Source organism: Thermobia domestica, chromosome 12 (genome assembly GCF_964235325.1).
Source record: "Thermobia domestica chromosome 12, izTheDome1.hap1.1, whole genome shotgun sequence".
NCBI classification, from domain to species: Eukaryota; Metazoa; Arthropoda; class Insecta; order Zygentoma; family Lepismatidae; genus Thermobia; species Thermobia domestica.
This window is the reverse complement of record NC_137465.1, coordinates 184,938,195-184,953,516: the sequence shown is the minus strand read 5'-3', so window position 1 is coordinate 184,953,516 and position 15,322 is coordinate 184,938,195. Positions and strand designations below refer to the sequence as shown.

The following is a 15,322-nucleotide window of genomic DNA, read 5'->3' as shown; positions in this document are numbered from 1 at the left end:
GTGTTGATATCAACATGTAGCTAATGAACAAATGTCAACATGTCCCACTTCTGCTGGGACACCGTCCCAAGTGCAAAAACTAAGAAAATAACGTTGTACATTCTGCTATTACATCTGGTGCACTTTTTTGTAGAACGTAACTAGAACACGATTATATCAATGTCCCTCTTTGTTTGGGACATTGCCCCACAGTCGACACATATGAAAAGAAATCTCTTAATCCATTTTTCAAATTCTGATAGAGCGTGAAAATAAAAAAAAAAACTTGTATCATGTCCCACGTTTTCTGGGACACATGACGTACTCGAAATATGGGAAAATACCTCCAGAAATTCGTATCTTACACACAGTGTACATGCCAAGACACAGACGAAAATAAACCAATTTGGCACATGTAACACTACCGCTAGAACACCATACATATGGAAAATAAAACGACATGAGAAATAGGAAGAAACGTCTTAATGCTCTGATTTTTTACAACTGTGCAGTAGCAGTAACAAAATGAAACACACAAGCATGTCGGGAAGCTGTACAAGAGCGCTTGTCAAACAAAGTGGGTACTCCTTAAAGGAATGAACACAGAGAAAGTGAGGCTCTCTCGAAGCCTGAGGGCTAGAGCGCTTTCTTTTGCTCGCGTGGTCGCAGTTTCCAATCCTACTGGGAGCCCAAGGCCTCAGATTCTAGACCCGAGTAGTTATTTTCCTACTTTTCGCACGTAGGACGGTGTCCCAGCAGTACATGTTGACATTTGTCCATTAGCTACATGTTGATATCAACACACACATTGGCCACATTTCAGTATTGATCATGCGATCCCACTAGTGACATTCATTTAGTTTATCCAGTTTCTTTGTGAGTCCCCTTGCACAATTTCAACTTGGCCTCAGTTGTCGCATCCTTATTGGTATGCAACTGTGTACATCATATTGCAACGGATAGAGAGAATATTATTGGTGAATTTGCAATGGCTTTAATGTTCTTGACGTTAATCCTTACATTTCCGACGCTTTGAACTGAAGTTTACTGAGTATGAGTGCATTTCTGGGCATTTTTCTTAAGTGTTTGCCACACATGTGAATCACCCTGCTTCATCTGTTGTTCTCCACCGACACTCTGTCTTTCTAGAGCATTTGAGTACAAATTCGCTACACTTAATACTCAGAACTTCATTGTTGGCCAGCACCCGTACCTGGCGATTATGCAACCACACACAACGGGCATGAAGGTGTCCGCCATTTTGTATTTGTTCCAGATACAAACGAATTATTGTTACCTGGTAGGAACCCTATCAATTCATATCCATTTAGACCAATTTTTATTTGGCAGATTATCCGGGACTCCCTACGTTCCTTTGGGGAATCCCTTGCGCGTGCATGGTAGAATTGTGAAACATGCAAAATTTAATACAGCAGGTATGACTTCTTTTAGTGAATTTTTTACCCGCCGTCTCTACGTTGGATAGTTTCGGAACTATTGGCGTCCGAAAGTCATTTTCCCACGCTTTCGGCACCTTGTAGATCTGAAACTATGTCCGATAGGCGAAAGTTCAAGAGAACTTTTTTTCTTGTCTCAGCGGCAGGAGTCACCTCCCAAGAGTTGTAACACTTATTTTGTAACACCCGATATACATGTCTTATCCACTATACTATTTTTTGAAATACATTTGGATTGTGTGCTTTTACCCGGGGCCACTCCAGAGGGTGCCAAAGTTGATTGGAAGGGTTTCTGGAGGTAATTTTCTCGACATTTTCTCAATTTTTCCTTGAATGGCCCCGGGTCCAATGGGCTCAATACATGTCACCTCTGGAAAGCTTGTTTCATGCTGAAGAGAATGAGCTACAAACCATGACTTTCCAATGAACAGTGTTGATGCAATAGCTATTTCACTGTGAGTCTACGATTTTCTTTATACTAACAGGATTAATGGACCACAGGGACTTACTCCGTTGTCCATGGCACCTAATTTTTTGTACATCAACATATCTTTGTTATGTTTGTCGAATGGACTAGGTTTGGTTCGGATGCCCGGATGACAGGTTCATGTCCGTTCCTTGTCAGTTCGATTGTTTTTCAACGAATACAGCAGAAAAGGAATTGTCACGAACTTCGTGACCCGTGACCCGGAAGTCCCAAAGGCGTGACCTACCATACTCGCTGACCCAAAGTGATGCAGTCTGAACCATAGTGACCCGGTAATCCGGTTTAACACCGGTAGACCCATGTTCTGGAGTGACCCGGTAACACTCAGAGACGAAGCGTCGTCATACACGTGGGGAGTATGTGTGAGGCTATTAACGCAATTCTAACCTCTCTCATTGTCTTTTCAGTAAATATAATCTTTCTCTCTTGTTATATGCGTCTCTGTGTGTCAGGCATTGTACTGAAAGTTGAGTACAAGGTTTATCAGAATACAAACGCTTCTGAATCACATAAAAGCTAAGCTATATGTTTCTCTCATGAGGTATCGTCAAAGTGCAATCTCCTGTAAAACGTCTTTTAGTATATGTAAAAGATACTGCTGATCCCTATGTTTTATTAGGCCTAATTCTTTTTGTATAAGCTACATTCAAAACCCACATATGAGAAAACAAATAAGCATGAAATTATATTTGTGAAAGCATGAAATTATATTTTTAAAAGCATGAAATGTTCAAAACAAGGTATCTTGATTAAGAAATGTGAGACCAGGAACCTCACAAATGAATGCTCGAGCTTGAGTAGTGAACAACATTAATTAACTATAAATGCTACGGTAATGCCGTAGAAATTATATTTCAGTTGCTTCTGGGTCAGCAAGTCTGGGTTCCTGGGTCACAGTGGGTCTGAGAATCCAAACATTAATCTCCCGGACAAAAGTCGTGACCCAAATGACTCTAGTGACTCATGACTCATTCCGTCACTGGAATACAATGGTTTTGACAGATGAGGGTTTCATCTGTATCGAACTGCATCCATAGACCGTAATATAACGCATGTCCTGTAACACAAAATCGGTTTCATTGTAGCAAGAACAAGACAATAAATAACCACATGGAACTATTGCAATGTTTTGGGATACTATATTGACAATTAATCGATCGAGTTCAGAGTGTTGCGTAATAAAGTAAACCAAGATTACAGTCCAAGGATTTGTTTGGAAATTTGATCAAAATTTCATAACAGAATTTTTCAACAATGTTTATGTTAAAATAGGTAACCACATGAGAAAGACAAGTGTGTTTTATAAATTGTCATTGTTTCTATGACCTCTGTCCGTAATATGTCTCACAAAATTACGTTCATTGTTTACCAGATTCCTGCGAAAGGCATGTATCAGTTTCCTGGCGATTCTTAACGAAAGTTATTTTGGTGAAAATGATCATTATATCGATACAAGCTAAAGGAAAATAATTTTAAATATGGTATATATATATATATATATACTAATTCTTATAAAGACACTGCTTGTAGTGGTAAAATGTGTACCAATTCCCTTAGTTTACAGCGATGTTAATACATTTTGTTTTCGATAACTTGAACTTCGATAACTTGAAATCCTTGATAACTCGATTTTTGACATTTCCTTGAACTCTCCATAACATTCAACCGGTTATTAAAATAGCCTCTTAACTCTAATTTTTAAAAATTACAACCACTATAAGTCGAATTTTAACGGTTTTATAATCATATATTTTTTTAAAACCTCGGTAACTCGAACTATCGTATTTGCGAACCTCCACACCACCTCGAAGTTTACGCCTATAAGTCGAATTTCCCTTGATATGACCTCGATAACTCGAAGCTCAATCCAGCTCTATGATTTTACGTAATTGTCGTTGTTGCTACTTGCTAGTCCTGTCCTTGCTGCTAACGTGCACTATAATTGTGTTTTATTCATGTATAGTCGCTAACGTGAACTATAATTGTGTTTTATTCATGTATAGTTGCTAACGTGCACTATAATTGTGCTTTATTCATGTATAGTTGCTAACGTGCACTATAATTGTGTTATATTCATGTATAATCGCTAACGTGCACTATAATTGTGTTTTATTCATGTATAGTTGCTAACGTGCACTATAATTGTGTTATATTCATGTATAGTCGCTAACGTGCACTATAATTTCGTTTTATTCATGTATAGTTGCTAACGTGCAATATAATTGTGTTTTATTCATGTATAGTTGCTAACGCGCAATATAATTGTGTTTTATTCATGTATAGTCGCTGCTGAAAGGGAGTTAAACTCAAAATCAACTCATCTTTAGTACTTTAGTTTTACTGATTATCTTTTTTAATTTAATAACTTCCTGTTATAGCGGTTGAATGAGTAAAATTTCGAGTTATAGTGTTTGTATAGACACTTTTTATGAAGAACACTGAACTTTTGTATCTCGAATTTTTGTTGTGGTTATCTTGATAACTCGAACCTGATTACTCGAAAAATTCAATAACTCGATTTTTTATCTATTCCCTTCAGCTTCGAGTTATCGATACCCCACTGTATCTACTGATCTGACTCTCCTGAAGAGCCGCCACTGGCGTGTTGCAAAAATCTGAAAGAGTTCTTAGTAAAGATAACACTTAAGATTAAAAAGTGAATCCTTGATGTTTTAGTAGCTTGGTCCTTTGATAGATTCCAAAAAGCGTAGTTGTGTTACAGTTATTCTAATCTTTACTACTCAGATAATAGCTAGAACAATTATGCATTTATTTAAGTAATTATATGGTGGTTCGGCGGTAGCGCGCTGAGCTTTATTGAGAAAGAGAGGTCACTGGTTTGATATCAGAACATAGGAGATTTTTCGAGATTTTTCCATTTTCTTCAACATTTTCATTCTATAAATTCCTTTTATAATTTTCAGTTTCATTAATCTTCCGTTTCCTTTAACCCAGCATAACTATGGGAAATAAAACTGGAAAATTTTATTTTTGAGTATTTATGTTAATTGATTTTTAAATTGATGTTAGTTTAATTACCCCTTGATTCGAACAAACTGTTCAGTTGAATACTTAAATGATTTATCATGTTTAAATCTTCTTTGGAAATAGTGAAAATTCGACGAGAATATTGTTTCAAATTTCGAATGTTTGTGTTTCAATATTCGAATCTATTTCAAATTTCTAAGTTGATATTGTCTCCTTTAAGCTTTAAGATACAGCTTGGGAAAATGAAAGTAAATCGAAGCTAAACATCTAAATCTTAGGTTCTGAAGCCTGAATACCAACATAGTAAAAATTTACGTCCCTCTAGGGGAGGCTAAATTGAAATCATTACGTGTAGTGATATGTAAGCATAGCAACCATAGGCATGTTTGCTTTTCTAATTACAATAATTAATTATCTTTTCACTATTAATTTTACCAGATATTTTTTTTTCATTTCCTGACTCACCCATCTAATGCTCATCAAATTGCAAAATAATATTTCTTAATTTCTTTTTGCTTTTCACTATCCATCCATCAAACAACAACACCAAGCATTTTAATTTGCCATTTTTATTACTCGTCGTCCAGCCAGACGTTGAGGAATTTATGAAAAGATAAAAAAAAACTGAAAATCATACAGAAGCCTGGCAACCTTGGACTTCAGCGACCAAATTCACACATGCAGAAGCGTAATGCTAGCAACCCCTTTCTCCTGTCTCTGATAGCCAAGCGTCCATATCGGCAAAACATGCAAGAAAAATCCACTGCCTTACTATACACTAAGACTTTAATTTTAAGCTTCATGCTCCATAAAATCACATGTCACGGTTAGACACAATTAGGATCATATAAATGGCGTGTATTGTTTCATAAAATATCCATACGAAATTTGTGCGAGGTTGTAGAAGGACGTTTTTATCTGTCACGACAAAAATAATAAAAAGAAACACGATAATAAAAACCCTTTTTGAAAAATTCATACAACTGAACGTAAAGGAGTGATTTTTTTTTGTTTATTGCCGAAGACTAACAGTGTTTTTATTTACATATATATGTGTGTGGATTTATTTGTGTTTTTAGTGTGAACTTAAAAGGACGCAGAAGAAGTGTGATTGTTTTCTTTCAATAGTGTGTTGTTGTTCTTTTAGTGCATTTAGTGTTGTGACAGAGACATATTATTACTGGAAACTGTCAAACATGCTGTGTGGTCTAATGTGTCGGCCATTTTTCTTATTAATTTCCCTGTCTCTGTGCTATGCTCAAACTACAGCATCAACAGATGATAAAACTGGTAGTGCTTCAACGTCCACAACCACCACCACCACTACTACTACTACTACAGCATCAACAACTAGCACAGGACGAGGGTTCGAACCCTCTGCAGCCGAATATCGCCTCTTGTACAGGATATACGATGACTGTATTCGGAAAAACACAGTGGAATGTCTTAAGTTGAAAGCTATTGTGTTTTTGGACAGAGCCATCAGAAAGACTGATATTCAACTCTCGGAAAATGTGTATTTGATGAAGAAACCTGTTGGTAATGTGAGTGCTGAACAGTATAGTTCCAAGCCATTGTCGGAGTTTGATGTTGAATCTACTTTACCACGTACTCTATACGCTAGGGAAGTTGAACTGGATAACTTGTTAATCGATAAGATGACAGATTTCATCAGAACCCATTCTCTGGAGTTTAAATTTCCAGATTTCAGCAGCAAGGAACCAGTGCCAAGTCAGGGAACAGGTAAGAAAAAAAAATCTCAATAGTAATTATTAATATCATAATATTTAATAATAATAACGATTCACTAGACGATTAACTAGTTTTCACTTTACAAACCTGAAGACTGCAATTTTAAAGTGAAAGAATTTTCAACATAAAACAACTTTGTTAACATAATTAAAAATTGTTTGTCTATTTCCATTTAAAATACAACAACTCTGAAGAATTAGAGTAGCTATTCTACAGATCTATTAAGATATGATAAAATGAAATCTTTAAGTTTTACGTCCCACAGTTACTTAAGCTACGCTGAAGGATAGGGTGATGAAAAATGAAGGAAATGGTGGAATGAAAGAAGTGAGAGGAAACGGAAGAACCCCGAGAAAACCCACGCACACAGTGTTTGTCCACCACAAAGCCCACTTGGCGCGAGATGGGATCGATCCAACGACCCCATCCTTCAAAGGTGAATACTCTACCACTGTGCCACCGCGGCACCCTATTAAAATATAGAAACTATCTACGATGTCCCGTTCTGATAAATACATGTGATACCTAAAAATGCTGCAAGCAATTGATAGTAAATTTGAGATAACGTTTTAAAATTAATGCATATAATAATTTATCATAATAATATTGAGATAGCTTTAACTAAAATACTAACTGTGAATCTATAATAGCATTTGAAAAGATTTAACTTCCTGATACTAGGAAATACAAAATGATGTAAACAATTTAGAACAGTAATTGCTCGGTAATTATACAATTGATAATAGTGAAATTATGATAAGAAAAGATTTAAAACATTTTTATTACAAAACAGTAATTATAACCAGTGGTGAATCTAGAAGGCAAAAACTGGGGGGCAGTCCGAACCCAAGCTATGACAGGTATACCATGAGTTTACTATAAACTTTCAAAAATCTGTAAATAATAGCTTAAATAATTTTTGTAATTTGAAAAATGGGGGCGTAGGCCCCACCTCACAAGGCTAGATCCGGCACTGGTTATAACTAAAGAAAGACGCAACAAATTATAGAAGGAACTTATAATAATTTCAAAAATATATAACAAATTAATTATAGTAAATTTGTGGATCTCGAGAAAGATACAAATAATAACCAATAAAAAGAATCAGTGATAAATCAACAAAATATCGCGTTTAAAAGAATAAAATATGGTACCAATGTTGAATGTAGAAAACTTTCAACATGATTTTTTTTTGAGGAGAGCGCTGTGGCTCAGTGGTAGAGCTTTCAACTCTGGTGCATGGGGTGATTGTTTCTATCCAAGCTCTATCCAAGTGAACTTTGTAGTGGACAAACACCGTGTTCGTAGGTTTTCTCGGGGTTCTCCTGTTTCCTCCCACTTTCTTCATTCCTTCATTTCATTCATTACTCATCACCACCGTCTCCTTTAGCCTTGCCGGTATAAGCGTGGGATGTAAAACTTAAAGTTTTCTTCCATGATTTGTTTTAAAAGATGGCGTTTCGAAACCCTTCAGGCATTGTGAACTAATGGAGAAAAATAAGGAATTAAAACTATTCATAATTTATGCACTGATATATGGGAAGACAAGGAAAGAACCCCAAGATACCTCATATACATATGTTGGGCAATCGTGACATTTATATTCCGAAATTCAGAATCGAACCCAGGATATTTTGTTTCAAATGTGATCGTCCTATCAATAAACAATAGGAAATAATTCATTATCTATTCTATCGTAATCTATTTATTTTCAAGCTATGCACATTTTGTTATACATATTTCTTTTTCTATTCATAACTGCTACTAATGATTCACCTATATGCGTATGACATTGATAAGTAAAGATATTCGTTGTGCCGTACTTACGTTAATTGAAGACAAACACACAACCATGATATTTTTCCAATCAATATCTAATATACAGTGGTTTCCTGCAGATCAATTACCAACTAGTTATATGATTAGCATACTAAAGCTTAAGTTGCATTAGTATTAATATTACTAGTATATTATTATTATTATTATTATTATTATTATTATTATTATTATTATTATTATTATTATTATTATTATTATTATCCAAAGACACAAAATCATTATGTGCCCCACTTTGTATCTGTTTGCGTCAGTGCAATGAAAAATTTCCGTTTCTAACAAGAAACTGTAGACACACGCTACATAAACGAACTGCGTCTGTGCTTTGGTAAAATTACATTTCTGTCAGGAGATGCTGTAGAAAATTAAAATGTCATTTTTAATATTAACATGTTTTAAGTGTCTCTTTCAACAGCTAAGAGGGAAAATATGTGTGGAAAATTCCTAAAATTAGTTCTAGAGAATTATGGTTTTAAAAAATTCTTTATATAAACAACCAGTTAAGCGAAACGGTTGAATGATATCGCTGCCGATAGATCATTTAAATTTAATTACCATTTCTATAATTATATATGTTTATAGGGGAATTTGATCATGTACTTTATCAAGGTCAAAAAGATATTAAAAACATTGGCAGTTCAATCCACAATGTCCAATAAACACTGACATATTATTAGTTCAACAATTTACTGCATCTCATCTAATTGATATTAGTGTATCATTAATACACCTTAGATACCTCATATATATTAGCATATTGTCTATTTCTATTATTTCCGTTATGACGTTCAACTAACATTAGTAACTGACAGCTTACGTTAGGACATCAACAGTTCAGTTCTCAAAGTCCAATAGCAGGGGCGCATCCACGCGGATCTTGACCTCTTCCCAAATCTTCGTAACTTGACTAATTTGTACATTTCCTTAAGAGGCCTCATCCTGGCGAAATTAAAATACCGCTAATTTTACAGGAATTATGTGATATCTACAAATAGATAAAAGATAATTGAAATGTGAAACAAGAGCGTTCTAGACAATATTATTTTGCGTGAGGTACCGTTATCACAAGTCACCTAGTGCCTTTCCGTTTTCAACCGTTTAGAAACGCGAAAATAAATGCCGATTTTCAAAATGGCTCGAAATCGAAAGCAGATAGGTGAGTCGTGATAACGGTATCTCATATAAAATGATATTGTCTAGGGCGCTCTTGTTCCACATTTCGATTATCTTTTATCTATTTGAAGATATCACATAATTACTGTAAAATTAGCCTTATTTTAATTTCGCCGGGATGAAGCCTCTTAACATAACTATACTTGTTTAACAGAGAAGTGATTGATGTATTATTACACTTTGATTTCACACCTCATCTATACTGTTTCTTTCCTTAATAATCTAGTTCTATCAGATTTTCTAAGAATATAGTTAGCAGTTATTAACAATTACTTACCGTCTTTTTGGATGCAAAATAACACAGGTTTAATACTATACACAGAGAAAAATTCGTTCTCCGGATAGCGGTATATTGAACAAATATACGGTATTCTCTTGCTTACTATAGAAATCAGTACGGAGCATACGTTATCCGTATACTACATAGGCACTGCCCTTAGATGTTACACCATGCCGTTGCAGGATGTCTGACATCTAACAGTTTTCCGTATATCACATGCATATACTTATGTTACCTTCGTCAGCTATATGTTATATAAGTCCATTTGTATGTGAGATCCTGACCGCCTACATTATTTCATACAGAAAGTACGTACAGATGGAACACTTATACAGAAAGTATTATTAAACATGTGTTTTCAGTTATACGTCTGCTGTACATTAAGTCCAAAAACTACAGGAATTATGCATGTAACCTATCTTTTTAAGTACGCCACCTACTTTTTTTCCCTCAGTGTATAGACGTAGATTGCACCCACCTCCCTGAAAGAACTTTCGACCCGTCCCAACAAAAAAATTCTGGATGCGCGTCTGCCCAACAGGCATTATGACGTTAGTGGAGTGTGGCCCAAAAGTAGGTATACACCCCTGCATTGATCAAGTATAACATTCTAGCTTATAGGTTTATTTGCTTTGGCTGTTTCGAGCTTAAGGTATAAGTTAAAAGACATTCAGAACAAATAATAAAGAAACTAAGTCTACCTGATGGATAACAATAAGAAATGAAGTAAAATGCAATGAGCTGATCAGTACAGAATTGTATACCTACTTTTGGGCCATTATATTAAATATCAACCTATTTTTAGATTTCTTCACTACCCCTAATATACATTAGGAAATTACGTATAATCAATAATGTGATGTAGACAATAAGATTTCAATATTTAATTTTATCCACATGAACAGGTATTTAAGGCTATAGTATGAAAACGCCATTAGTAAAAATTGTGTTAAAATAGAAATTTTTACATATACTGATTCTTATTTATTCAATATAATAACTTCGTCCAAATTTTAGTATGGACGATTGCTAAATAATAATTAAAATCTCTCTGTCTGTCTGTCTGTCCTGATGCCTCTCTCTCTCTCTCTGTATATATATATTCTCAATACATTTTTAGAAATCTGTGTGAAAGATGCAGAGTTTAGGATAATGTTAAATTAAAATAAAGTACTATTTCAAATAGTTTTATTCATTTTAAAACAAGGATTCGTCAGCTGCTGAGCCTATTCCTTTAATTTGTGCTGTACCTAATTTAATCCACCACCACGGACCCGTCTTTATTAGAATGCGTTACATATAACATAAACATGAAAAATCAGTCCAAATTATTAATAAGATATATTCATTAGTATGATTTAGTAATGTTTCAGTACTAAATCGCAATGTTATACTTACCTATTGGTCTTGTCAAATAATTTTAAATATTCTATATTTACGTACCAACGAGAAATAAACACATCAGATTTACTTGCAAATGAGATTATGATATTAATCTGGTTAATTGGGTTTTGATGCGCAGATACATTAAACTTGTAATACACATTTCAAATTAATCAACTAAGATATCAAAATTTTATATATTTTTTATATTAAAGAACGGAAACATAATAGGCCTACTTGTAGTTCTGCGTAGTAGATGATAGCCATTGTATAAAATGAAATATCCAAATATAGGTTTAATTAAGAGTACATCTGTACCTGCGGTAATATTTAACGTGAATCATGTGCAGTACAAGAAATATTATAAAGGGTGGCTCAAAACTAGGTTGCAAGTATAACACTCAAGTTATACTGATTGATCAAGTTTATGGCTTTATGGGTTTATTTGCTTCGGCTTTTCCAAGCTTAAGATACAAATAAAAACACATTAAGAACAAATAATAAAGAGACTAAGTCTATCTGAAGGATAACAATAAGAAATGACATAAAATGCAATGAGCTAATCAGTACGGTACTGTATACCTATTTTTTGGGCCACCCTGAACGTATTTACCTAATATGATACTGACAAAAATGTGTTGCAGTATTTAGACAGAATTGCAATTATTTCTCAGTCAGTCTTCCATGTAGTGATTATCGTTAAACAGAATTGGTTATAGAATGAGTGTACACCATTTTAAACTTTTGATGAATATTTCAATTAACTCTTACTTTAACATCCTTTTAATATTTCTTGATTAAACATCTCCAAGAATTTTGATTTTCCCTTATTTCCGTTTCTAGCAAAGATACTACCATTTACTATAATCACAGTTGAAATATCAGTCTGTGATATCAGCATTACATATCGTTCTGTTCTATTTGTCAATAATTTCGGCAAATTTCATTAGTCATCTAGAATTGCGACTTAGTTTTAATCACTCTATAGCAGTGATCGCCAAACCATCGATCCTGAGCTACTAGTAGCTCGCAAGGACATTTTCGGTAGATCGCGTTAACGTTCCGGTTGGTTAATCTTGATTCCTCCACTTAGCTAACGCTAACGACAGGGGACGCTAACGTCAACAACTGTTTGTTTCTTCTGCGCAACTGCTGTTGTCAGCCTCATCTCACAGTTGATTGTATACGCATGAGGCTGTGCACGTTATGTTTTTCGTGTGTATACTAGACATTTGATAACTTGGATAATTTGATTTCATATTTACTGGATAGGTAAGTTTATAGGCAATAAACAAATGTAAGATTTAAAAAAAAAAAAAAATGGTAGTTATTTTGGTTGGTAGCTCAGTAGAATTTAAAAACCGTATGGTAGCTCAGAAGCTTCGTATGTTTGGCAATCACTGCTCTATAACTTTAGAACCACGATGGTGAGGAGGTAAAGTATCTACCTACTTACCTACTAAATATATACTGCTGCATAAATTCCGGGTAAGAGTGTCACTTCTTTTGTTCTATCTTCGTCCAAATCAGGCTCATACGTATATGTAATTTTCTTAATGCTAAGGCAAACCGCAGAAAAGTCAGGTTATTTGTAGTGAAGTTAATGTTGATAGAATTCATTTAAGATAGGTAATGTGTGTATTTTAGTTAAGCGACGGTAGTAACAATTTTAATAGTTAGCTATATATTTCTTTTTAGGTGATCTTAGATTTTATTTATCCGGACTTTAACTTTTATGACTCATGTTACCATATACTAATCCCCAAGAAAATTTTCTTATTCTAGAAGAATAAGCTGAGAATTATTCTCAGGTTAATTTTCTGTTCCAGAACAGTATGAAAGTAACTATTCCTTTAGCATTCTTGAACTGATATTTTAGCAACACTTTAATTCTCAATTTCCTACTTAGAATGGTTTTAATCCTTAATTTTGATACATGTTGAAAGTATTATCGAGTTACTGAAAGGTAGCCTCTGACAGATAGCTGCACATGTAAACAAAACGAGAGGGAGGTTTGTCTGTTGTTTGAGAAAAAGGAAACTCAGTTTACATCGGAGTCTTGTCTCTCCTCAAAGCAATATCTGAAATGACACTGCTGGTTAGAAGTTTCGATTAACTACTACAGTTTTTGATGGATTAAGTGTTCTTAACATCCAATATTCACCCATTTGGTTCGGTAATTTGAAGTTTAACGTTCTTTATAAGCTCTGAGGTAACACAAGATGTTTACCAACAGTTTAACTAACATAAATAAATAATGAAAAATCTTTAAAATAATAAGAAATAAAAAGACAAGACAAGGTGAATTGAACTCAGAAGCTTCCGGTGTACAAAGCCGCAGAACACACCCTCTCTTGCCAAGCAAAGCCCGTCACTGGCCGAACTCAGCCACCAAGTATGACCTTTTTATTCCTCAACCAATGGGCTATTTGCCTATTAAATTTCGTTCAGATCCGGCAAGTAATTACTGATAATAAAGTATCACATACAAGCCAAGCTGAGTCTGTCTCTGGGTGAGCTCGGTCACCAAATAATGCGATCTTAATTATTTAGATGATTGGGCGGCTTGTCCACTGATTTTGCTCAGATCCAGCCAGTGGTTAACGAGATATAAAGTAGTAGGGGTCCGCGTATGCCCGAATGACTCATCCTCACTCTCGAGGCTATGGAAGGCAGAAAAGAAAATTTATGCACTGGAACTATTCTTAACATAGGGCCCCCTTAAAACAGTCGGTTCTAGGTCCCCAAAAGCCTTAATCCGCCCCTGTCTATAAGCAATATTTCACGAAAAGCTGGTATTTTTTAACAAATGTGTTCGTCATCAAGTTTTCATAAAGTAGTCCCTTTCTCCTTTAAGTAATATCAGAGCCCACGGTGTTTCAGTGGTAGAGCGTTCACCTCTGGTGCATGGAGTCCTTGGTTCGATCTATGTTCGCGCCAAGTGAACCTTGTGCTGGACAAACACTGTGCGTGGGTTTTCTCGAGGTTCTCCCGTTTTATCCCACTTTCTTCACTTGATCATTTCATTCATTTCTTATCATCACTGTCTCCTTTAGCATATCCGGCATAATCGTGGGACGTAAAACTTAAAGATTTCATTTCAAATCATTTCAATCAAAAAACAGTTGCAGGAAGTGTGTAATTTCGAATAAAACAAACTACTATATACAATTCTCAGTATATTATTCTTTTATGAAATTCTCGCGAACCTTATTTCTAAATCGAAGGGTAAGAAGACTAAATTCACTCTCTTATTATTATAGATCCATTTCAATTGAAGCAGTTGGAATAGTTGGAAAAAAATAAAAAAAAACATATCCTATATTCCAGTGTGCCACAATCGGTATAACGCGAGTAGTATTGGCGACACTCTGCCTAACTTTGGATTATTTTTAATGAGGGGCCCCAAGGCCCGGGGTCAATGACCTAGGGGTACCTAGGACCACCCCCTCTAAATTTTGGCAGGGGTACCTTGGCCCACCCCCTAAATTTTGGCAGGGGTACATAGGACCACCCCCCTTAAATTTTGGAAATTGCCAAATCTAAAAATTTGGTATGGTAGCCTAGGACCATAGTATGTACCTCTATTAGTATTGGGTGTCTATGTCGTTCCCTTTCATGGGTAAAAAATTGCCAAAAATTGAAATTTCGGGGGTTTTTGACCTAATTTATCCTCTTGGATGAGGTGTTATTACCCTATATGGTTATATGGGTGTATACAGGGGTCCATTCCCTTTCATAAGACATGGGTATATTAATGTACCCCTTGAAAAATTTGGGAGGGGTACCTTGGCCCACCCCTTAAATTTTGGAAATTGTCCAATTTAAACATTTGGTATTATAGTATAGGACCCTAATATGTATTATGATAAATTTGGATGGTCCACCTCGTTCCCTTTTAGGGGTACCAAATTGCCAAAATATAAACGTAAGCAATACGTAGTACCACGTGTTTGGTTTTGACCTAATTTATCCCCTTGGATGAGG

The 15,322-nt window shown here is 35.1% G+C and overlaps 1 protein-coding gene across 1 annotated transcript in view; it reads left to right on the top strand.

The window, feature by feature from the left end:
- Positions 1-5,809: 5,809 nt before the first annotated feature.
- The window catches only part of LOC145666891 (uncharacterized), a 50,927-nt gene continuing 41,414 nt past the window's right edge, over positions 5,810-15,322 (top strand). Inside the window, exon 1 of the mRNA XM_081734475.1 lies at positions 5,810-6,654. Within this exon, the coding sequence (XP_081590601.1) occupies positions 6,108-6,654 (547 nt within the window). The 5' untranslated portion in view covers positions 5,810-6,107. The remainder of the gene's footprint in view (positions 6,655-15,322) is intronic.